At 43.3% G+C, this 26,116-nt stretch overlaps 1 protein-coding gene across 2 annotated transcripts in view; it reads right to left on the bottom strand.

Moving 5' to 3' along the window:
- LRRC75A (leucine rich repeat containing 75A) overlaps positions 1-26,116 on the bottom strand; it is a 622,026-nt gene that overhangs the window by 431,694 nt on the left and 164,216 nt on the right. The window contains exon 2 of one of the 2 annotated variants that reach the window (XM_073616758.1): positions 10,736-10,864. The exons of the other annotated variant lie outside the window; for it this stretch is intronic. Coding sequence (XP_073472859.1) covers positions 10,736-10,864 — 129 coding nt within the window. The remainder of the gene's footprint in view (positions 1-10,735; positions 10,865-26,116) is intronic. 2 annotated transcript variants of the gene reach the window in all.

Here is a 26,116-nt window from a genome sequence, read left to right as displayed (position 1 = left end):
CACTGCAGCGCATGTATTTATACATTGCATTGCTTATAAAAAAAGCACATTTTAAATTAGTTGCATGCAGCACATAAAGCCGTGAATAGCTGGCTGTTGGGGACGATGTCGGGGCAGGTTCCTTAACCTCCCTGGCGGTATGATTAATTCGGATTTTAGATGCTGAAAGCGGTACAATTATTTTGCATGGAAATTTGGCGTTTTATATTGTAGGCCTGTAATTCTTAACAATAACACACTTAAATCTGTCCAAACAAGAGTCTAGTAGATATCCCGGGTATGATGAAGTTTGAAACACAAAAACATAAATGATAATATAATAAATAAACATAAATAATTAAAAAAAATAATAATATAATAATAATAAAATAAATTTCTCCACGATTCACTATCGCTCAATTCTGCAAGTGTTCTAATTTACTATCGCTGTTTTCTAGCTGATCTAAAGCCACTTTTGACATAAAGGGACACTTTTTGGTTGCTATGGACAATCTCCAGTTTCCAGGTAGAAAGAACAGTATATATCATATAAAACTGCATGCAGGGCATGGGCTAAAGCACTGGGGACAAAAGGGATGTGAAATAATTTCATACCGTACTGTAATCTGTAAGATTACAGTACTGTATGTGTTATGATTTTTACACTTTTTTGAATTTGCCGCCAGGCTCCGCCCCCCCGTACGTTGCGCCGCTCGCAGGGAACGGAGCCTGACACGGACAGGCTTCGGAGGAGACACAGCCCACGGACACTGCAGGGGACATCGCAGGATCCTGGGGACAAGGTAAGTAAAGCCGCACCCGGATCCTGCAATGTAATCCCGAGTGTGGCTCAGGGTTACTGCTAATGGAACTGAAATTTAACCCCAAGCCACACTCTGGAATACCGTCAGGGAGGTTAACAACCAGCTATTCATTAGTTGTTAAGGATGCCGGTGGGTGGTTGTTAAGGAGACAGAATATGATGGCGTCCTTAAAGTGGTTCTAAAGGCAGAAGTTTTTTTTTATCTTACTGTATTCTATGCAGTATGATAAAAAACTGTGTGTGTAGCAGCCCCCCGAATACTTACCAGAGCCCCAACTCAATCCAGTGATGTTGCATGAGAGACTCCGCTGTCTGGGAACAACCCTCCTGATTGTCTGAGACACAGCAGCGGGTGCCATTGGCTCCCGCTGCTGTCAAAGTCAGTGAACCAATGAGGAGAGAAAGGGGCCAGGGCCAAGCTGCAGCTCTGTGTCTGAATGGACACACACAGAAGCGGCTTGGCTCGGGTGCCTCCATAGCAATCCGCTTGCTGTGGTGGCACTCGTCAGGAGGGAGGGGCCAGGAGTGCCAGCGAGGGACCCAGAGAAGAGGAGGATCTGGGCTGCTCTGTGCAAGACTTTAGTATCACTTTTAACAACCAGTAGAATGCCTCCCTGTGGTCAACATGCTCCAGCTCAGGAGCGATGCTACCACCGGAGTGGGGGAGGCAGAGAGACAGCGGGTGGTACATCATGGAGCATCAGCAACCAGCTATTGGTGACCAAGGAGACAGGAGGCTGTGGGGGGGGGGGGGGGGGGGCACACTGTTTATATCCCCGCTGATTGTTAAGGAAGCCGGCATGTTACGCCTCCTTAACAATCAGCTATTCACTGGCTAAAGCGGACCTTCAGTCATTTTCCAGCTATTAAATTTTCTGCCCTTGTTGTTTTAACTTTGGATAGTAAAACATGTTTTTCTGCCAGTAAATACAGCCCAATTCCTGTTTCTTGTCTGGTAAAAAGCCTAGGCTTATGACATCATGAACCGAGACATATCAGTTTACTTCAAAAGGGGATGTCTTTTTCCCCGGTGGACAATATGGACGAGTTTACAGTCTATAAAGACATAGTCCTATTTTTGAGGAAAGTTTTCTTTAAATCAATGTATCAAAATAGTGGAGAAAGTAACACTAATGACACCGAGCATCTGGATGCGGAAGACCAACAGGCTCTTGACATCCTGAATGCTTTACTAGAAGACAATGAGCAAACCAGCAGCCCCACTAGACGAATAGCAGATTTGCTAATTCGTTCTAAAAAGATGCCCCCGTTAAGTAAAAATAGGCGGCTTTACATGTTTCTTGAAATAGTCCAGAGAGATCTGGAGAAAATTAACTGAACCCAAACATGTAAGGACAACTTAACCAAGGATGAACGCACGGCTCTGACTGACCTTAAGGAAGCTAAAAATATTGTTTTTAAAAAAAGCGATAAGGGCGGAAATGTCGTCCTTATGGATGACAAATCCTATGAAGCTGAAGCTAAAAGACTATTAGGTAACCTTGAGACTTATAGAAAATTGGATTATGATCCGTTCCCTAGATTAATACAGAACTTGAACAACATGCTTTTTGAGGCCAGGGAGTCTGGGGTCCTTACTAAACGGGAATTTGAATATCTAAGGGTGAGCGAGTTCAACATACCTACGTTTTATATAATTCCCAAGGTGCATAAGTGTCTTGAAAAGCCGCCGGGAAGGCCTATTGTGTCTGCTATCCAGGGCCCCTTGAAGAGAGTTGGACTATACCTGGATTCTCTCCTTAAAGAAATGGCTTAAATCCTATGTACAGGACACACGACATGTGAAATTGGTGATGACCTCCTCCTTCTGGGTGTGGATGTGGAGTCCCTGTACACCTCAATCCCACATAAATGTGGGGTTGGGGCAGTGAGGTGGTTTCTTGAGTCTAAGTACCCTGAATTTGGCCCTCAGAACGAGTTCTTAGTTGAATTACTAGAATTCGCTCTGATGAACAATTACTTTCAGTTCTCCTCACAATACTACCAGCAGATTAAGGGGACTTCGATGGGGGCCGCCTGTGCACCTGACTACGCGTGCCTCCACCTCGGACCCTGGGAGGAGGAGGACGTATTTACCTCAGCCATGTATGCGGAACATGTGCATACATGGCTGAGGTATATTAATGATGTGCTGGTTGTCTGGAGAGGCACCAGAGAGGAGGTAAGCAGATTCATTGAGTACTTGAACACCAATGATCGCAATATCCGCCTGACTTATATTTTTGATGAAAGGCAGATTCCATTTCTTGATCTAAGGATTACCATTGATGGAGGTAAACTCAGCACTTGCACCTACCATAAAGCTACGGCAGCTAATACTTTACTGAAAGCCGACAGCCATCATCCTCCGTGGCTCAAGAATGGAATCCCGGTAGGTCAGTTTTTGAGAATAAAGAGAAACTGTAAGTGAGAGACATCAATCACAAAATTGCCTGTACAAACAGGGAATCCTCCACCATGTGAAATCACCAAAAAGATCAGGATGTACTCTTACCCCAAAGTGTGGACCCTCTATTATGGAAGGTCACATGGGCATTTGGATATTCACAACTGATATACACCCACGGAAGAAAAAGCGCATCAGTGGGAAGGGGGTCGTCTTTGGTTGGTGGTGACTGTATATTTTTTTCATTTTATTTTTTGCAAAAAAAAAAAAATTTCCACTACTTCCTGATATGGAGAAACACATAAAATTCAACCTTTTTTATATTGTAGATTTTAGATTTTTGATTATGAAAAATGTTTATATAACATACGAGAGTTTTGACAATGAGAAGAAAACATTGGTATGGGCAGTATAATTGTAGTACAGATTTCGAATTCCCTCTTTTTAATGTGTAATTTATTTGTCTGTGTTTGTAAAGGAAAATATTACTGGAAAATGCGTATGGGAAAAAAAAAAAAAAGAAAAAGAAATGTTCATTTAAATATAAGAAGACTACTACCAATCAATAACATAACCATATTTGTTGCCTGATAGTCATACAAAAAACAAAAAACGTACCTAAGGCAGCTCGTATACAAAAAGAGCACTTTATTATGAATATAATAGCTCTGAACTTTCAGAAAATTCTGTACTGAACGCAAGAAAAGCATGCACTTCATAAGAGGATAATCACCCCCAATACATGAACGCTTACCACCCACACCATCCAGATGTATACATTGGAATTGCTTTTTATGCTACTCCTTATATGTTTAAATTATCAGCAGTCACTAATCCAGATTGTATATAAAATTTAGTATTTATTAACCACTTCAGCCCCGGAAGATTCGGCTGCTGAATGACTGTGCCATTTTTTTGCGATTCGGCACTGCGTCGCTTTAAACTATCAATTGCCAGGTTGTGGGATGTTGTACCCAAACTAAACTGACGTTCTTTTTTCCCCACAAATAGAGCTTTGTTTTGGTGGTATTTGATCACCTCTGCGGTTTTTATTTTTTGCACTATAAAGAAAAAAAGAGCGACAATTTTGAAAAAAAAAGCAATATTTTTTTACTTTTTGCTATAATAAATATCCCCCAAAAATATATAAAAAAAACCTATTTTTTTCCTCAGTTTAGGCCGATATGTATTCTTCTACATATTTTTGGTAAAAAAATTGCAATAAGCATATATTGATTGGTTTGTGTAAAAGTTGTAACATCTACAAAAAAGGGGATAGTTTCATGGCATTTTTATTATATTTTTTTTTTTTTATTAGTAATGGCGGCGATCTGCGAATTTTATTGTGACTGTGACATTATGGCAGACACATCAGACAATTTTTACACTATTTTGGGACCATTGTCATTTGTACAGCGATCAGTGTTATAAAAATGCCCTGATTACTGTGTAAATGACACTGGCAGTGAAGGGGTTAACCACTAGAAGGCGATGAAGGGGTTAAGTGTGTCTTACGGAGTGATTCTAACTGTGGGGGGAAGGGGCTACCTAGGATATGACAGCGATCACTGCTCCCGATCACAGGGAGCAGTAGATCTCTGTAATTACACAAGGCAGAACGGGGTAATGCCCTGTTTACAAAGGCGTCTCCCCTTTCTACCTCTCCACACCACAATCATGGGCCGCCGGAGAACATAGAGTTCCCGGGACCCGCGACGCACCTGAAAGGCGGAAATTTAAAGGGACGTACCTGTACGCCCATTTGCCTGCCTGTGCCATTCTGCCAACTTACATGGGTGTGAGGCAGTCGGCAAGCGGTTAAAATTTCAAACAGGAATACAGAGTTTAATTTGACAAGCAGTTCACTGAAACCATCAGAAGCCTAATTATTGCAAGAGACATGAAAGGGATTGTAAACCCCCCTTTTTTTTTTTTTTTAAATAACAAACATATCATACTTACCTCCACTGTGCAGTTCCTTTTGCACAGTGTGGCCCGGAACCTTGTCTTCTGCGGTCCCCCGGCGGCGCTTGTGGCTCCTCCTAGCATCAGTTAACTCCTTGGGAGAAGCGCTCTCCCTGGGGGTTACCTTGTGGGCGCGCTCCCGAGTCCAGCATTTGCGTACATAGAGACAGAATGCTGCACTCAGCCCCACCCCCCAGCACCCGCGTCATTGGATTTGACTGACAGCAGCGGGAGCCAAAGCCTGCGCTGCTATCAATCTATTCAATCAAGAGCTGAGAACCTTGGGCAGAGAGCTACAGTGCGTCTCCACCGAGGTAACGAACAGGCTCAGGTGAGTAAAACGGGGGGACTGGGGGGCCGGTCAATGTTAGAAGTTTTTTCAACTTAATGCATAGGATGCACTAAGGTGAAAAAACTTGAGGGTTTACAACCTCTTTAAGGTTATTTGAATAGCTTGTGGATATTAGGCTGTAAAGATAGTCCTTGTATAAACCTGTGTGTGATGTCCAGGGGACTATCTCTACTAGCTATGAGTGCTGTCAAATTCTGGCCCAGAGACTTGAATAGTTAAAGCATAACTGAAGGCAAAACTTTTTTTTTTTTAGTTTTGGACAGTGTGGAGAGGGATTAGAACCCCTGTCAGTTTTTATTGTGGTCTGTGCTCATTAGGGAGATTCACCTTCTCTATGTGTCCTGTTTAACTTCATTATTAAAATGGAAAGTAAAACAAAATCTCAAATTTTGGGTTGTCCCCAGAAAAGTATTAGAGGGGGAATCTTTCAATTGGTGCACTAGTTCTGGTGAGCTGGGGGTCCACAAGGGATTCCCATATTTTGCAGGGATTTCCTCTCACTTCCTGTTTAATTATGGGACAGGAAGTGAAGGGAAAGCTCTGAAATGGGACACAGACGGCAAAAAAAAAAAAAATTACAGGGGTTATAACCTTCCTTTACTCTTACCATTATAGATTAGCAGAGAGCTGGTCTATTCACAGCACAGCTTTCCATGTGGAGTGGGGGTGTGTGCCTTTCCTCCAATCAGCTGTCTCCCAGTGTAAGTAAAGAATCCACACCCACAAGTGAATCAGAAAGAGAAAATTCTAACAAGACCTGGACTTTCTAAAAAGTATATAAAGCTGAAGACAATAGATATACATGTAAAACTTATGTAGGGAATTTTTTTTTTCATTTCTGTGTATCATCTGAGGCTGTTCACTTCATTGGGTATATGTGAGGGTTTACATCCACTTTAAGGTAGTGCAGCATCAGTTGTTTCAAATAACAAAGGAATATTCAAAAGTAGGGGTAGGTTTTCATAAGTAACCAACATTGTCTGGTTGTTTTGTAGAATTGTAAGTATAGGTCCCAAAACAAGCCTACACTCACCTCTATAACTTTGGCACTGTGGTGCAACTCATCCTCAAAATTCACATTAGAAGCACTTACGTCATTCCTCAACAGCTGAACTTCCCCTGCTACCCCTCTCAGAGCTCATACATTTACATTAGTGATCAGAATGCTGGAATGCTGCCAAGTTACTGCTGGTAGTGGAAGCTGAGCTGCATGGCAGGAGGACTTTAGTGCTGCTGCAACATTGGAGGATGAATAAAACAAAAATTCAAACTGAAGCGCCACGCCACTGCTAAGAGGTCCAGATACAAGTTAATTCCAATAAAAGTCAGGGGTACAATCCTTAACGTAGCCAACACGTTTTGGGGTCCCCACCTATATCAGGGCTACAAAGAACATAAAAGATCTCCATAGCAATCAGATATCAATACAATATCCCCTCAACAGGGTCATATTTAAAACCAAACGCACACTCCATCACTTTCAGAAAGGTTCACATGTCTCCAAAAAAATCACGGATATTGAAGAACTCATTAGCCTGGTAAAAGATTCCCTCTCCAAATTAACAGCCACTTGGACCAACTGGTTTCATTTTCGTACTACCGATCAATACAAAAGCCTTGCTGACCCCCCCCCCCCCCATTTAACCTTCAAATGGGTGAGCGATCACCATACCCGACTCTATGATTGCTCCTTACACAACACTCCTCTAACCCCTTATCTTTTTGGTGTAAATATTTAGCATTCCTTTTACTAAATACAGCCTCAAATATTATGTTTTTCAACAAAGCAGAAGAGAATGTGAAAAGTGTATTGATTAACTAACAAGCAACCAACTAGATCAGCTTTTCTCAGCCAAGGATCCTTTAGACGTTGTTAGGGGTTCTTTGAGCAAGGAGCAATTACTGCCTCTTGGATAAGTAACCACTGAATATAATGATCTTTTTAGCCATCTGTAGGAAGTGGGTCCTTCTCAATGAGCATACAAGTAAAAATAACTCTTCCCAGTTACCATCACACTAATGTACCATGAGCAGTAGATAGAATTATTAGCATGGGTTCCCTGGAACCAGAAATTATTTCAAGGGTTCCACTCCAGGCTTAAAGCAGCTCTTCAGTCATTTTTTCATCTATCCATCTATTAAAATCTTCTGCTAGTAAAACATTTTTTTTCTGCCAGTAAATACCTTATACAGCCCACTTTCTGTTTCTTGTCTGGTCATTAGCCTAGGCTTATGACATCATGCACAGCTCTCTCACTCACTCTATGAAAGTTTGCCAGGAGGGGGGGGGGGGGGGGGGAGTCATAAGAGGGCCAATGAGAGCTCCAGAGCTGGCAGTGCGCCTCTGTGTGTCTGTGTAAATCCAGTAAGTAAACAGGCAGCAGCTGCCCACAGTTAAATTAGTTGCAGCCAGACTCAGTGGAGGGAGATTTCTGCAGCATATTTGGCAAGTCAATTTATATATACTGATCACAGTATATATAAAATAATATGTAAAGTGGTTGGAGGGAAGCTTCAAAATAGCAAAGATGTTTTTATTACAAATTATGTGAGCAGACTGTAGTTCCTCTTTAAATACAGTAAACTGTGATCTGATTGGCTCACTTTCAGATATAGCTCCAGGATAAGAAACCCATTGTGTGGTCTGTTCTGCAGGGTGTTCTGCAAGATACATTGACAACATGTGCCTAAAGCTTTGACGGTATGTGGCAGAAAATGCACTTGCAGTGAAAAGATGTTCTTCCATCTAAGTGTGCAGCAGAAACCTCAACACACAAACATCACTTATTACTAGGGTTGCACGGATACTGATATCAAGCATTTGCACGAGTATCGGTACTCTTGCAAATGCACCGACACTTTCAGGCTCGGTTCTGTCAGCAGGATTCCCCCACTGACAGCTGAAATATAAAAAAAAAAAAAGTGTAAAAATCTGGAAATTATCATTTGTTAGGGAGCAGGGCCTCCAAGTCCTTAACCACTTAAGGACCGGAAGGATTTGACGATTAATGACCAGGCCATTTTTTGCGATACAGCACTGCGTCGCTTTAACTGACAATTGCTTGGTCATGCGACGCTGTACCCAAACAAAATTGATGTCCTTTCCCACAACTAGAGCTTTCTTTTGGTGGTATTTGATCGATTCTGCAATTTTATTTTTTGCGCTATAAACAAAAAAATACCGACAACTTTGAAAAAAACCCAATATTTTTAACTTTTTGCTATAATAAATAATCCAATTAAAAAAAAAAAAGTCTTCATCAGTTTAGGCAAATATGTATTCTTCTACATATTTTTGGTAAAAAAAACAATAGAAAATAAAAATAATCGCAATAAGTGTATATCGATTGGTTTGCGCAAAAGTTATAGCATCTACAAAATAGGGGTACATTTATGGCATTTTTTTTTTTTTATTAGTAATAGTGATGATCAGCGATTTTTATTAACTGCCTATTCTGCTCCATTTGATTATTACTTTCCTGCTGATTTTTTTTTTTGTTCACTTCTATTTGATAAACTATTATTAATCAAAACTTTTTATTTTTGCTTGCTTTGTTCGTTAATATTTTTACACCTGTAACATGATGTAAAAGAATTTTTTTTTTTTGTAAATAACTTTTCAATGCTTTCCACCATTGCTGACAGCTGAAGTGTAAACAAAACAGTTGCGGTAGGTACCGATAATTGGTATCTGTGAGTACTAAAAATAAATGGTATCGGTGCATCCCTACTTATTACATATTGCTCATTCCTAGAGAAGCGGTTTTCAGCATCTCAAGCAAGGTACTAAACCACAAGCTATTTATCTGATGCCAATTTTATAAAGTGTAGGGGAGTTTACTATTAGATAACTACTAGCCCTCAAACATCCAAGTCACTGCACTGAACACTGCACCACAGGCAGGGCTGCTGTTAGAAATTACAGGGCCCCATACAGCCTCCCTGACAGGGCTCGCTCTCTGTAGCCTCAGCTGCACAGATTAATGAATAGGAAGCGTTCTGAGGCTTCCTGCTCATTCACAAACTGAAGCATAATAACAAATGAACACAGGAGTGATTGGTACTGTTCATTCAGGCATGGAAGAGGCCAGTAAATGGCATATTTACCAGCCCCTTCCCCCGCTCTCCATCCCCCTGTGTGCCCGCAGCAGCTGCCGGCAGGAGAGGAGGGAAGCCGGCAGTGCTGCAGGGGAAAGGACCACACAGGGGGGCCAGGACAGCAGATGGAAGGGGTGCATGTGCTAGAACTGATTCCCTTGCAGTGCAGCCGGAGGGAGAAAGAAGAGGAGAAGCTGGCAGTGCTGCAAGGGAAGGCAGAAAAGGATCGGTGTTTGCAATAAGACAGTACAGCAGGACCTCCTACTCAGCAGGTGCCCAGGCCCCCCTTTTGAAATGATGGAGTCCGGGCCCAGTAAAGGAGGGCTGGCTGTACTGCCTTATCAGCGGCCCTGGCCACAGGCATACAAAGAAGCCCAAAACTCACCAGGTTGAGCATTTGCTTCCATCAGAACTTGCGCTAGGTTTCCCAGAATCCACATAGCCTTTCAATGTATGTGAAGTCTGTACTGTGGCGCCATGGTACAAAACAGAGCAAATCAATGTTTCAACCTTCTCCAGGTCCCCTATTATTATTATGTTGTATTTTATCTGTTTTGTCCCATGGAGTCACTTTGGTAAAGTTTTGCTTATCTAGTACTGCAAGGTGTCCTACTAACTGTGGTTCTTTGCATGTTCTCCAGTGGACCAGTGTTTGCTTCTTCATTGTTTTCTTTCAAAACCGTAAAAAAAAAAATGGAAATTGTATAAAGGATTTGGAGCTTAGTGAAGCACATCATGCTTTTCATTCATTTCTTAAAATAAAGCTGTGGTGGTTGGGAATGACTCGAAAGGCATCATGATGAGTATAAGCTGTCGGCAGATACTGCATACTTTCTTTCACATTAGTCACTACAGTGCCCCATTGTGTCCCTTCTTTCTGGTGGTGCAGAACATGCACCCCCCCCCCCGGCCTTATTTTACAATGCAATGCCTGGGACCTGAGCACCCCAAGGACAGCCAAAATTAAAGTCACAATTTGCATATTAAATTCAGTGGTTCTTTGCGTGGGGCTGGAGAAACTAAATATGACTGATGCTCTCATTTAACCTAAATTTAAAAAAAAAAAAAATGATGTTTTGGATGAAGTTCTACTAAAGTAGTAGGTACCTACCGGTTTAGGGCAGTGTACATATCTTGCCAGGCTGATGATAAGGTCATGTGTTATAGGATCCACTAAGTTCCGAAAGCTTGCATATCGATAAAGAACATCATCCAGAGATGTAGACTCCATACCCAGATCCTAGAAAATAGAAAGAGTTTTGATTTGTAAACGTTAATCACTAAGGTTAGAGGTACATGAAGAAACCGTTGATGTCTCCGGTACAGAATGAGCATATACAACAGGGGTGTCCAAATTTTTGACCTTACTGGGCACATTGGAAGAAGAGGAATGGTCTTGGGCCACACAAAAAAATACACAAACAATAAGGATAGGTGATGAGCAGAAATCGTCAGGCAGATCACAAGTTAAAGATCACGGATATAGATAATGTACCTATCTGAGTAATAAAAAAATAATACAAAAAAATTAAGTTTTATTATTAAAAGTAAAAGAGGGCAACATAAATCTAGTGCAATATTTGACACTGTTTTTGATAATTAACACGTCAATATTTGGTTCGAAGGATGAAGTAGCAATTCTAAATGTGCTCATCAGATATTTTGGTGCTAATTTTACCCTTCGTGTGCTTAAACCTTGACAATAGTTGCTGAACATAAGTGATGCTGAAAAGCGCGGGATATTTTTCCTTGGGAAGATAAAACTTCTAAAAGTCCAGTAAAGAGACACTATCATCGCATGTCTTGTGCTCTCTAGTAGCACTGTGACATAAAAGCCCCAGGCTGCTTCTTCATCAGGGCCCCTGATGGTGGGGATGGACTTGCATCACGCTGGAACCAGGTCGCAACCCCCAGGTATCCTGAGCTGGGGATGCAGAGACCACAGAATACATGTACAGTACCTTGAAAAAGTATTCATACTCCTTGAAATTTTGCAGATTTTGGCATGTTACAACAAAAAACGTAAATATATTTTATAGGAATTTTATGTTATAGACCAACACAAAGTGGCACATACTTGTGAAGTGGTAGGAAAATGATAAATGGTTTTCAATATTTTTTACAAATAAATATCTGAAAAGTGTGGTGTGCATTTGTATTCAGCTCCCTTTACTCTGATACCCCTAAGGGCCCTTTCACACTGAGGCGGTTTTCAGGCGCTATTGCGCTAATAATAGCGCCTGCAGACCGACTTGAAAGTGCCGCTGCTTTGTCTCCAGTGTGAAAGCCCCGAGGGCTTTCACACTGGAGCGGTGCGCTAGCAGGACGGGAAAAAAAGCCCTGCTAGCAGTGTGATGTTAACCCCTTCCCTACCAGTGTCAATAGTACAATAACAGTGCATATTTTTAGCACTGATTACTGTAGTAAGGCCACTGGTTCCCATAAAAGTCTCACAAAATGTCCGTTAAGTGTCAATGTCGCAGTCCTGCTAAAAAGCACTGATCGCCGCCATTACTAGTAAAAAATAAATAAAAATGCCATAAATCTATTCCCTATTTTATAAACGCGGTAACTTTTGTGCAAACCAATCAATATACACTTATTGGGAATTTTTTTGACCAAAAATATGTAGCAGAATACAAATTGGCCTAAATTGATGAATACATTTGTTTCTTTACATTTTTTTTTGGAAATGTTTTTGATAGCAGAAAGTAAAAAAATGTGTTTTTTTTTCTTCAAAATTGTCACTCTTTTTTTTTGTTTATAGCGTAAAAAAACAAAAACAAAACTCCACACAGAGGTGATCAAATACCACCAAAAGAAAGCTCTATTTGTGGGAAAAAAAGGACATCAATTTTATTTAGGTACAGCGTCACACAACAGCACAATTGTTCGTTAAAGCAACACAGTGCCGTATTACAAAAAATGGCCAGGTCATTAACGGGGTAAATCCTTCCTGGGCTGAAGTGGTTAAAGATTTAACTAATAAAGCAGCATTTAATCACCGTACCCTGACTGGCGTCTAATAGTCATATCAATCTACATAAGATTTGCTGAAATCTATTGAAAAAACACTATGCAATACTTGTAATGATCATTAGATTGAGAAGATGAAATGTTCACAAGTTGTACAAATTAGCCTTTTTTGGAGTTTGACCGAAGTGTCTGTCACTATATAAATCTGGTAGTTAACTATATAAGAAAACCTAAAACGTATGGGCCAGTGGATGCCCAAACCTCTTCAGCACTGGCTCCTGTCCTCTCTATTCATTCCACAAAATTTGTGTAATAATGTCTCAGTTATTTCCATTATGTTTCACACTGAATATTTTCCTTTGACACTGGCCTTCAGCACCGCCATAATAAAATACAAGCTTTATGAAGCTATGTGTCCCTATCATCAGCTATAACACACAGCCATAAAGCTTCTCCAGAGTCAGCTTACTGACAAGATTTGTGCATAGCAATAACAGCAACCTAACCTTTGAAAATGTCATGTTATTAAGTCTGCCAGGCATGACATAAAGTAAAAGTAACAGCTGGTCTAAAACAGTGGCCCAAATTCCGCAATGCTGTAATGAAATACTTAGACTCTATCACCTGTGATAAGAATGTTAAAGCCTCACTCCTTCAATTTTTTTTTTTTTTAACTTTGGGGTGTGTGTGGAAGGATTCAAACCACTGTAAAGCCCCGTACACACGATCGGACATTGATCGGACATTCCGACAACAAAATCCATGGATTTTTTCCGACGGATGTTGGCTCAAACTTGTTTTGCGTACACACGGTCGCACAAAGTTATCGGAATTTCCGATCGCCAAGAACGCGGTGGCGTAAACCACGTACGACGAGACTAGAAAAGGCCAGTTCAGAACCAAGTGCGGCACCCTTTCGGCTCCTTTTGCTAATCTCGTGTTAGTAAAAGTTTGGTGAGAGACGATTCGCGCTTTTTCAGACTCGTGGTTTTCAGATCGTTTTCTGCTGTTCAGTTTGTGCTTGTGGGTTTGTATCTGCTCTTCAGTGCGTGCAGCAAGTGACACGTGACTCTTGTCATTCTGTTCTTGTTCATTTGTTACTGTTTTTCAGGTTGCTCTTCACAGGCCTTGCTGTTCTTCAGTGCATTCTGTTACTTCGTTCCAGTGTTGCCAACCTACCAGATTAAAATTTACTGACACAACGCCCAAAATTTCCTGGCACAGACAAGTTTTTACTGGCATTTCTAAAAATGACAAAACTACAGTTTTAAGTGCAAATTTTAGTTTTTAGGATATAAATAAGTACAATATGCAGCTAACAATGTGATTTAAGGTAGATATTAGGGCACAAAACATATTTCTTATTTTATTTTCAATATAGTAAGTAAGTAGCTCAGGGACAGGATTCAGGAGGGCAAGAAATTAAAATAGGAAGACACACACACACACACACACACACACACACATGAAATTGACTCTCACAGTGACAATGACAGAAGTGTGCAGCAGCACAGATGATGCTGACTTCTCATCGGCACGACACGTCCCCTCCTGAGTCACAGTGACAGTCTCTCTCCAAGCCAGGTGGTCCCTTCAGTCCACTCCAGTCTAAACAGCACTGTCAGTCCCACTCCTGACCTGCCCTGCTCCTTTCCTGCAGACCCACACACAAGGCTCTGGCCGCTCTGCTTGGCTCTCTTGCACCATGACATCACACGACATGCTTGGGCACCGCCTCTACCAGAGCTGCCCGAACACACTGTAGCAGGCACTTGGATGATTTTGGCTGACTCTGGACCGGGCTGAACATAACAGCCATATTTTTTACTGGCAACTTTTTCCTTTTACTGGCATTTACTGGCAGGAGAAAATTTCCTGTTTTTTACTGGCTGCCAGTAAAAATACTGACAGTTGGCAACACTGCTTCGTTCTGAGCAGCCGACCGTTTTCTAGCCATGTTGCGTATACGTACTCCTCGTAGAGTTCGTGCTGTGCGGGGGCTTGGTGTTGGGGTCCTGACCTTGACACAAGTCCAGTCCATGAACAGGGTGGGGAGGAGTTCATGGACCAAGAATTGGTTGCTTCAGCGTGACCGGTTCTGCCACATGCCTTTGCTCCGTGAGATCCGTGAGAATAATCCTGATGATTTCAGGAACTTTCTCCGGATGACGGACCCCGTATTTCACTGTTTGTTGGCTTTGCTGATCCCTTATATTAGCAGGCAGGATACCGGCATGAGGCAAGCCGTCACTCCGGAGCAGAGGTTAGTCGCCACCCTGCGGTACTTGGCGACGGGGAGAAGCCTGCAGGACTTGAGGTTCTCTACAGGCATCTCCCCCCAGGCTCTGGGGATCATTATCCCAGAGACCTGTTCTGCCATCATCCAGGTCCTGCAGAAGGATTATATGAAGGTAAGATTTTTATCCCTTAATATCACATTTTATTGTATTTAATGTTTGCTAATGTATTGTATTTCTTTCCTCATTCCTTAATTACCATGATTGTAATATGCTGTGAATGTCCCCTTTGTCCTCATGTATGCTGGATTTTTAGGTAATTATTTTTTTTGTCCTTCATACATATTTGCCTTCACTTACCTCCCCAGCATGGTCTCCTGGCCCTATATTCACCTCATGTAGTCATTTAACAATGTATTTTATCAGCTCCATAGTAGTGCTTTACCCCAAACACCCCCTAAAATGTTTTAAAATGTGATTTGTGCTTTAAATTCACGCAGAGTGCCAGAGGCTTTTTTGGGGGGGTCCCCAAATCATTTTTAACCCTCCCTCCCCCCAACTGCTAAGTCAGCTGATACCAATTCTCTATCTATCCTCAATCATCTATCTGCTGACTTTGCCAAACCCATACACACTATACCCATCTCTTTTGTGGTCAGATTTATGGATGAATTCCCCAAAGCATGTAGTGCAAGGACCTGCCTGTATACTTTTAAATGGTACTGTTTGAAGTTTCTGTATAGTATTATCTTGATAGGTAATAGCAGAATGTCCAAATGTGCTCAAATGTGTACAGTGTGTATTTATATCTTTGTATTATGACACTTCTTACCTGTCCAGTGGGCTGCCAATAGTGTAACTAAGGAGGGGCCGTTCAAAGTAATACCCATTATTTAGGCATTCATCTCTCAATGAAGTGGAGAGTTTTACCTGTCCAAGAGTCCCCCCCCCCCATAATGTTAGAAATGGCCCATTGGGGGGGGGGGGTCTGATAGATGTACCTTATACTTTGGTCTTTAAAAACTCCCTCAAATAAATGTTATCTTGATGTTGGCCAAGAATGTTTGTGTCTAATCTGCTTTCCCTGTTTATGTGCAAAATGACTACATTTTTTTTTGTTTGACTCCACAGTTTCCTTCCACGCCACAGGAATGGCAGACTGTGGCCTCCCACTTTGCCCAGCGGTGGGACTTTCCTAACTGCGGAAGGGCAATTGATGGAAAACACGTCCACATCGTCCCACCACCCAACTCGGGGTCGTACTATTATAATGGGTTCAATAGTATTGTGATGTTGGCGGTGGTATCGGCTACTTATGAGTTCCTGTATGTGGACGTGGGGAAGAATGGCCGGATGTCCGATGGTGGAGTCGTCGCCCAGACGGAGTTCTACAGGCGTCTCCAGAATGGCAGCTTGGACTTGTCACCTCCAGAAGACAATGTGGAAGGACTCCCATTCGTCTTCGTTGTGGATGAAGTGTTTGCACTGGGGGAAATTTTTTGCGGCCATTCCTGATGAGGACCCTCACCCCGGACCAGAGGGTTTTTTATTACAGCCGGTTCCGCCTATTTCTTACACCCATACATACGGCGGAGTATGAACTGAATCATATAATCCTGGCGTGCTGTGTTCTACACAACTTTTTACGGCAGCATTCTGCCAACTATGCTGGCTTAGTTGGGCCTGAGGCTGGAATTCAAAATGAAACAACCCTGACGGTGCTTGAAAGTGGCCATCCTGGCTTGCCCCCCCTGAGTGCCCGTGATGTCTGGCTAAGATACCTTGAATAATTTGCGGGTAGGGGGGCTATCAATATGCCAGACAATGTCTGAAACCTTTTTATAATAAAAATAAACAAATAACTACACAAATATTTGGAGACATTTATTGCTTGTGTTTGTTTTAGCTGACCCTGACAGAAATGTGAGTCCTGAAAATGGCGTGATTGTGTAACCTTACAAAGCACTGTTGGGTGTTATTTACTAAAGGCAAAGACACTTTGCACTACAAGTGCACTTGAAACTGCACTTGTAGTGCAAAGTGGATTTGCCCTTAGGACATAACACCCATTGTCACAGAAAACACCAATTAGAGCACCACAAAAGTGTTGTAGAGTTGACACAATAATCCACACATTCTTGATTAACAATCTTTTTAATACCAGCACAATCACATGTGCATTTAGAAAAGGTTTTTAAAAAAACCAACATGTTTGTTGTATAACAATTTTTGGGGTCACATTAGAAAAAGTAGAAATATCCATTTAAGATAAAACAGGCATGTTTAAAAACAACAAGAAAGACACAAATCTTGAACTTACAAAGTTCACTTTTGGTAGAACTTGAAGGCAATATCAGACATGAGTATTTACAAACTGTGTTTGATATTGCGTTCAGATGGGGTGAAGTCACCCCTAGAAAAGCCAAATTTTGAAGATGCACACAAATTTACGAATGTCAACATGTGCTAGCTGCCATCAAGGGATGTGTTTTGGGGGTGCAACCCCTTCCTCACAGCTACTTTATTATTGAGGAAGGGGTTGCACCCCCAAAACGCGTCCATTGATCTCCTGTGATAGCAGATAGCACATGTTGACACACTGTGTGCCTCTTCAAAATTTGGCTTTTCTCAAATTTGACAAAAATGTCTAACTTTTGTAGCACACAAAAAACAAAGGAATTTGGAGGGGTTTTAAGCTCTCCCTAAAACATCAATGATGTTCTTCATTTTTTGAAGAACATCATTGATGTTTTTCTTGATGTTTTCCAAGTCCCTATTACACCCCATGATCTCCCTGATCAGGATCTGTGCACTTTTCAAGGTGAAAGGATCTGGATCCACAACATCACAATCACCTAAAAAGATAGAAACCAAAAAACACCATGTATTATAAATATTCCAGCATCCATCTCTTACCTGAGCCTGTGGTCGCAGACACTCACCTGTTGTGGTGCCAATTTCCACCACATCTTCCTCTTCCTGCTCTGCTTGTCTTGGGTGGATTTCCCCTTCTTCCAGAGGTGGGGGGTCTCTGGTCTCCTCGGATGAGGGGTGTCCTCCGAGTCTTTTCTCCCCTATGTAAAAAAAAATAGGTATACTTAGCACACAGATATTTGATGGCAAAACTATAAATATGAAACATTGCTTGGAAGTGGGGTACAATTGTCTATTTTGGCAGAGTTCCAAGATGTAAAATTTTTAGTGTCCTTTGTCAAGCTTCAGTACTTTACCTGTTTTGTACAAGCTTCACAGATGGAGACACCCCTATAGTATACACTGGAGCACCTGTGTGGGCCCCCTAATAAAAAGGGTGTTCTTGTGTCCCACACTAGTGCTCCAGTGTCCAGATGTGAAAACTGCTGGTGAGTGTCCTCTCCTTACACAGAATCTAGTTTGCATTTCATTCTAGTAACAAACCCATCTACACAACCAAATTAGTTTCAGACAAGTAGGCCCTAAAAAATGTGGGCAAATGCATATGGCCAAAACAATGGTGTTTTATAGGCCGAACGAACAATGTTTTATACAAACGAATAATGTGCCCATGATCATGAAAGTTGCCTTCTGAAACTGGATAACAGTTAAGAAAAGCACATGGAGCAGCACGAACATAATAAACATAAAGAATAGGAACACAGGACAACTACTTACTTTTTTGCAGCACTCTCCGGATCTTTCGGTACTGCTCATGCTCTCTTAATTTCAGGTCCGACCACCGCTTCCTGAGCTGATCTTTCGATCGTCGTACCCCGAAATTCCGGTGCAGACTCTTGACCACTTTCGCCATGATCTTGGCCTTTCTGACATTGGGGTTGGGGTAAGGTCCATGCTTCCCGTCATAGTCGGCCTTCTTCAGGATTACGACCATCTCCAACATCTCCCCAAAGGACATATTCGATGCCTTAAATCTTCTCCTTCTGGATCCAGACATTTCAGGCTCCGGGCTTTCCTCCTCCTCCTTCTCCTCATTGCTGTAATTAACACGCACCTGCTCTGTCTCCGCCATGTGCTCTTCCCCCACTGCGCTGAACGAAAAGGGGCGGGGAATAGACTAGAAAGAACGTCAGGGGCGGGCGGAGTTACACGCATGCAAAAAATAACAAGGAAAAAGAGATTCCCCAAAGAAAGGCAGAAACCCAAACACAATCTGTCAAAAAACAATATATTTATTAGGCTATAAACACCACACAAAGAATACAAACATAGGCAATTATGGGCAAGTCAGGGAGGATATCAATTGACTAATTAAAATTGATAACGTTATCATTAAAAACAGCGGAGCCGCGGCCAAACATACCCCATACACACACCAATCACAGCAACAGATTCTAACTAGGTCGGCTAGTAATTGGATATTGTAAGACCTCAGATAAGTCCAAGTACAGGCGGTGTGGCGGTGTGGGGGTGGGGTGGATGAATGTGGATTTAATTTGGTAATGTTGCAGGGAGGTTCAGTGATTTGAACACAATTGAAAATTTAGTACCAGACCGGGAGCTGAACAGTTGTATATACAGGCTGACCACAATGACCGGTAAAACCTATTAATGGCAGTGATAACTCAGGACTTTCAAGCAAAGCAGTTCATCCGGACAGCAGGCAGTAGGGGGAGCATGTACGGTAAGGCTGCACTGATATCATAAATTGGAGTAATACATCTCTCACCAGGTAAATCAGCAGCTCACAGAATCGCAGGCTCTACCCCGAGTGGTCACTTGTAGACAAAGACTGTTGCGTTTGCTTGTGCCGTCAGGTGGAGAAAGTCCCGCTGTGTTAGTGCCTTGTATCAGATGGTATAGGTCGGTCGTCAACTGTTGGTTCCCGGCAAAGCATTCAAACACCCTGTGTTCGCGGCTCCGAGATGACATGCTGACGTCACGTGCTGACGCGTTTCACCAGCCAATCACCGCTGGTTTCCTCAGAGCAAAGGAGGGGTCCGTGGGCGAAGGTTAAATAGACTAAACAATATAGGGTGTAATTACATCAGGTGTCCACCAGATGTCGCACACAGTCACCACTCATCACAGACATTTCAGCAAGAGCAAAAACCTCGCAAATGGCTTCACAAACATGACTGCTATCACTTGCACATTAAACTATGATATAACGTGATACAAGAGAGCCTTTGATGGTGGTGGGTATGTACATTTACATGGAGACCAAGTGAAGCGAAGAACAAAAAATAAAAAATAAAAAATAAAAAATAAATAATAAAAATTAAAGACAAAAAACAGGTAAAGCATAACGAATTAAAGCACCAGTATAACGCTAGAAAATCGCTTGGAGACAAAAAACAGGAAAAGGTACTAATATAAATGGTTACTGCAGAGGAGGTCAATTAAATTATTTCTCCAAAAAGGACTGGAGGCTACATTCGGTATTTAACCCATTGGGGGCCATCGCCTCCAAATAGTAGGTCCACATCTTTTCCTTCTGAAGGAGAATGGTGTCAAAATCGCCACGTCTTGTAGGTAAATTCAACCTATATATGCCTATGCCTTAAATCTTCTCCTTCTGGATCCAGACATTTCAGGCTCCGGGCTTTCCTCCTCCTCCTTCTCCTCATTGCTGTAATTAACACGCACCTGCTCTGTCTCCGCCATGTGCTCTTCCCCCACTGCGCTGAACGAAAAGGGGCGGGGAATAGACTAGAAAGAACGTCAGGGGCGGGCGGAGTTACACGCATGTGCAGTGTGTATAAAGCGTAACACGCGTGCGTAGTACCACGATCTGTGAGCAAGGAAGGAGTATCGGAGGCGCCGATCGGGATAACGAAGGTAAGATCTAAACTTGGGCCTATACTGCTTCTAGATTGAGGCCTATATTGTAACAAGATTAGGAGAGTTTTGCCTGACATTAGGGTTTGTCTCGTATTGTAGATAAAATGGATGGCTTCAATGACCACAACTTCCTCCCCCTGTTCATAGACAAGCACAGGGAGCTGCCCTGTCTGTGGCAGGTGAAACATCCACATTATAATCATAAACAAAAGAGGCAGACAGAGCTGGAGAAACTGCTGGAGTTGGTGAAGCCGGTGGTCCCCAGAGCAACCATCCCCTATTTAAAAGCCAAAATCGGTGGCCCGAGGAGCACTTATCTTAGGGAGCGCAAGAAGGTCACGGATTCCCAGAGATCCGGAGCTGCAGCAGATGACATTTATGTCCCCAGGCTGTGGTACTATGAACTTTCAGTTCTCCCACATAGAGGAGTTCAGCTCCCATGGTTGAGACAGAGGATCTTCCATTCTATTACTAGTGTAGGACCCACTAATTCGGGGTACTTTGTCGCAGTAAGTGGGCTTAGCACTATATGACCATATAGTGTGACCAAACCCCCGTATTTTTTGAATATGTTCAGGTGTTTTTAACTAGCCCTGCAGGAAATGTCATTCTTGTATGTGTGCGCTGTAAAATATTTTGTACTGTTTATAGGTCTTACAGCATCCTATTTAGTGGCCACCAGTGATTAGGATGTATCCCTTTCAGTTCTCCCACATAGAGGAGTTCAGCTCCCATGGTTGAGACAGAGGATCTTCCATTCTATTATTAGTGTAGGACCCACTAATTCGGGGTACTTTGTCGCAGTAAGTGGGCTTAGCACTATATGACCATATAGTGTGACCAAACCCCCGTATTTTTTGAATATGTTCAGGTGTTCAGGTGTTTTTAACTAGCCCTGCAGGAAATGTCATTCTTGTATGTGTGCGCTGTAAAATATTTTGTACTGTTTATAGGTCTTACAGCAGCACCATCTAGAATTTAAATGCACTGTATGGTGTGCCCCCCAAATATGTACTTGTATGTGGTACTATGAGAGACTGCGATTTCTGTCAGACCAGACTATAGTCAGGGAATCCCTCTCAACCCTTCCTTCCACTCTTCCTTCCACCCCAGCTGAGGCTTCCAATGTCCAACCTGGGACTTCCAGCCAGGAAGAAGTGGAGGAGCCCAGCTTGAGCCAGGTGTAGCACTGTTCTACAGATTTCTGGTCAATAAATAAATGATCTTTACTAGATGTTATTATTGATCACTAATTGCTGATTTAATACAGTTTTTTACATATCAATAGAGAGTAGTGGGCAAAAATAATTGGGACAAGAATGAAAAATGCTGGGCTCAGAAGGATAGTCTGTTATATTTGTTAACATTCAATTTGCAACAGTCATGAGGTGAAAATTGTATGTGATTGATGAAGAAAAAACTAAAACTATGTCCCTTTTTCATACACAGGAAGACCTCAGCCAGGACGAGGCTCTGGAATGTGGCACACAGGAGGAGGCTGTGTAATGTGGCAGCCAGGAGGAAGCGGGGGTTAGTGCCAGCCAGGAGGAGGCGGGGCTAAGTGTCAGCCAGGAGAAGCCTGGGATCAGTAGGAGCCTGACCGAATCGCAGGTTCCACCCCTCCGCCTTCCAAACAAAAGGCCCAGGAAGGGGAGTCACGTGCAGGATTCAGCTCTCAGGCTCATTCAGGAGGCTGCCACCAAACTGAAGGGCATGCAGGAGGGTCAACGCCTCATGTGTGAGAAACTTCTTTATAAAGTCCTAACTAAGGGGGTGAGTGGCGAAATCACACCCAATACTGACGTGATTGAGTTGGACCATCCTCCTCCCCCTCCTGCCACAACTCCAGCACCACAGCCACAGTGTGGAAGGAAGCGTGGAAGGAAGACCAGAGAGTGATGGCCCTGGGTTCAGTCTGGTGTGACAAAATATGCAGCCTCCTGTATGACCACAGCCTGGGGACATACATGTCATCTGTTGCTTTCATGATCTCTGGGACTTCTGGACCAGACTGCACTCCCTTAGATATGGACTCCTCAGGCCACCAATTTTGCTGGAAAATAATTGATGTGTGCCCTGGGGGCCAAAGGCTTCGCCAATTTCTGCTGTTTCTCCAGCGTTGCCTCCCTCTTTGTTTGGTTCTGAGCCCTTAATAAAGAAATTTTTGGTTCAATTATACTCACTTATGTGTGTTTTCCTTCAAAAAGGACAGTTTGTTTGTGAGAAGGCAGGTACATTTCAAAACTACAATGTGAAATTAACAAGAGACACCAACACCAAACAATCTCCTTGAGTTTAAATAATACAAGATAATAATGGTGTTGTGGTAACTTGACACACAAAACACACACAAAAAGATTATAGAGTAAAACCCAAAAAAACTAAAAAAATACATCAGCCTGGAAAAAAATACAAACACAAAAAAAAAAAAAAATAATCAGCCTTGAAAAAAATACAAAACAAAAACAACAAAAAAGAAATTTGGTCAGATGTGACAAATCAAAATATATTGAGGGAATCACAATAAATAATAAAGAAAGAAGTTTGTGAGAAGTGTGTGTGAATATGAGCAGCAAAACTACTCCATTCTTCTCACATTATAAAGAAGAAGAGAGTGCGCCGTATTAAACAATTGAAAACATTGCAGCATGACGAAAGTGCTGTATCCATTCCGAACGCTAATTTTACCAAACCGAGCTGTTCCGTCTCGGAATTTCTTCTGAGCATGCGTGCCACTTTGTGCGTCGGAACTGGCCACACACGGTCGGAATTGACGCAATCGGATTTTGTTGTCAGAAAATTTTATAGCCTGCTCTCAAACTTTGTGTGTCAGAAAATCCGATGGAAAATGTCCGATGGAGCCCACACACGGTCGGAATTTCCGACAACACGCTCCGATCGCACATTTTCCGCCAGAAAATCCGACCGTGTGTACGGGGCATAAACATATTGCTGTTTGTGTCCTCGCTGAAGAGATTTTCTTTACCTTTCTGTCCCAGTGCCAAGGGGTCAAAGGGACAAAATAATGGGGTATCTTTCCGATGGGGACACAGAGAGCACCAAAAACTTTTTGCAAGTCTTACCAGTGGAGTAACAGAAAAAAACCTCAGGATCTCTAGTTCTTCTCCCACTCCTTACAAAAAAAAGAAAATACAGTTTGTCTTAGCGGTGCGCCGAAATTTTGGCTGCCAAAACATATCGTCCGAAAACTGTTTTCTGCATTCGGCCGAAAGAATAGGTGCCGATGCTGCCACTGAAAAGGGGGAGGGGTCCGCCCCGGGTGCCGCACATTGCGGGGGTGTCATCCGTCCTCCCCTCCTCCCCACGCAGAGCGACGATCTCCCTCTGTATCACGGAGCTGAATTGTCTGGGTGGCCGCAGTAACCATGTCCCGCCTCTTGTGATAGACGGCACACTGATCCAATGCCGGGACATTAAATCAGTGTGACGTATCACAGCAGGCGGGACATTGTTACTGTGGCTGCCAGGCCTTGGAAATTTAAATCCAGCTCCGTGACACAGCGGGAGATCACTGCACTGATCCGGGCACTGGTGAGGCTGCATCTGACAGGCACTGGTGAGACTGCATCTGACAGGCACTGGTGAGGTTGCATTGATCTCTTGTATCATACATGCATATACATACTGATTTTACTGTTGTGAGTTTAGTAACACTTTAACCACTTGCCGACCGCCTAACGCAGATATACTGCGGCAGAATGGCACGGGCAGGCAAAATCACGTACCTGGTACGTGATTGCCTTCCCGCGGGCGGGGGGTCCGATCTGCCCCCCCCTCCCGGTGCCAGAGGCGGTCGGCTTTGGTCTGGCAGCAATCAGAGATGAGGGGGAGGCCATCCATTTGTGGCCCCTCCCCTTGCGATTGCTCCCAGCCAATGAGAATCGTCCCCTGCCTCTGTGTAGTACACAGAGGCAGAGGATGTGATGTCATCTCTCCTCGGCTCGGCAGTTTCCGTTCCGGCGCTGAGGAGAGAAGACATCTGAGTGAGTTGCACAACACTACACCTCACAGTAGAACATGCCAGGCATACTTTACACCCCCGATCCCCCCCCCGATCGCCCCCCGATCACCCCCCGATCACCCCCCAATCATCCCTCCCCCCCCCCCCCGTCACACACTGACACCACGCAGTTTTTTTTTTTTTCTGATTACTGCATGGTGTCAGTTTGTGACAGTTAGTGTGTCAGGGGAGTGAGTGTTAGCCCTCTTTAGGTCTAGGATACCCCCCTAACCCCCCCTAATAAAGCTTTAACCCCTTGACCACCCCCCGTCACCAGTGTCGCTAAGCGATCATTTTTCTGATCGCTGTATTAGTGACACTGGTGACGCTAGTTAGGGAGGTAAATATTTAGGTTCGCCGTCAGCGTTTTATAGCGACAGGGACCCCCATATACTATCTAATAAATGTTTTAACCCCCTGATTGCCCCCTAGTTAACCCTTTCACCACTGATCACCGTATAACTGTTACGGGTGACGCTGGTTAGTTCGTTTATTTTTTATAGTGTCAGGGCACCCGCCGTTTATTACCGAATAAAGGTTTAGCCCCCTGATCGCCCAGCGGTGATATGCGTCGCCCCAGGCAGCGTCAGATTAGCGCCAGTACCGCTAACACCCACGCACGCAGCATACGCCTCCCTTAGTGGTATAGTATCTGAACGGATCAATATCTGATCTGATCAGATCTATACTAGCGTCCCCAGCAGTTTAGGGTTCCCAAAAACGCAGTGTGAGCGGGATCAGCCCAGATACCTGCTAGCACCTGCGTTTTGCCCCTCCGCCCGGCCCAGCCCAGCCCACCCAAGTGCAGTATCGATCGATCATTGTCACTTACAAAACACTAAACGCATAACTGCAGCGTTTGCAGAGTCAGGCCTGATCCCTGCGATCGCTAACAGTTTTTTTGGTAGCGTTTTGGTGAACTGGCAAGCGCCAGCGGCCTAGTACACCCCGGTCATAGTCAAACCAGCACTGCAGTAACACTTGGTGACGTGGCGAGTCCCATAAGTGCAGTTCAAGCTGGTGAGGTGGGAAGCACAAGTAGTGTCCCGCTGTCACCAAAAAGACAAACACAGGCCCGTCGTGCCCATAATGCCCTTCCTGCTGCATTCTCCAATCCTAATTGGGAACCCACCACTTCTGCAGCGCCCGTACTTCCCCCATTCACATCCCCAACCAAATGCAGTCGGCTGCATGAGAGGCATTTTCTTTATGTCCTCCTGAGTACCCCTACCCAACGAACCCCCCCCCAAAAAAGATGTTGTGTCTGCAGCAAGCGCGGATATAGGCGTGACACCCGCTATTATTGTCCCTCCTGTCCTGACAATCCTGGTCTTTGCATTGGTTAATGTTTTGAACGCTACCATACACTAGTTGAGTATCAGCGTAGGGTACAGCATTCCACAGACTAGGCACACTTTCACAGGGTCTCCCAAGATGCCATCGCATTTTGAGAGACCCGAACTTGGAACCGGTTACAGTT

This window comes from Aquarana catesbeiana, linkage group LG02 (assembly GCF_042186555.1).
Source record: "Aquarana catesbeiana isolate 2022-GZ linkage group LG02, ASM4218655v1, whole genome shotgun sequence".
NCBI lineage: Eukaryota > Metazoa > Chordata > Amphibia > Anura > Ranidae > Aquarana > Aquarana catesbeiana.
Note: the sequence above shows the minus strand (reverse complement) of the source record. Positions and strands in the feature narration are given on the sequence as shown.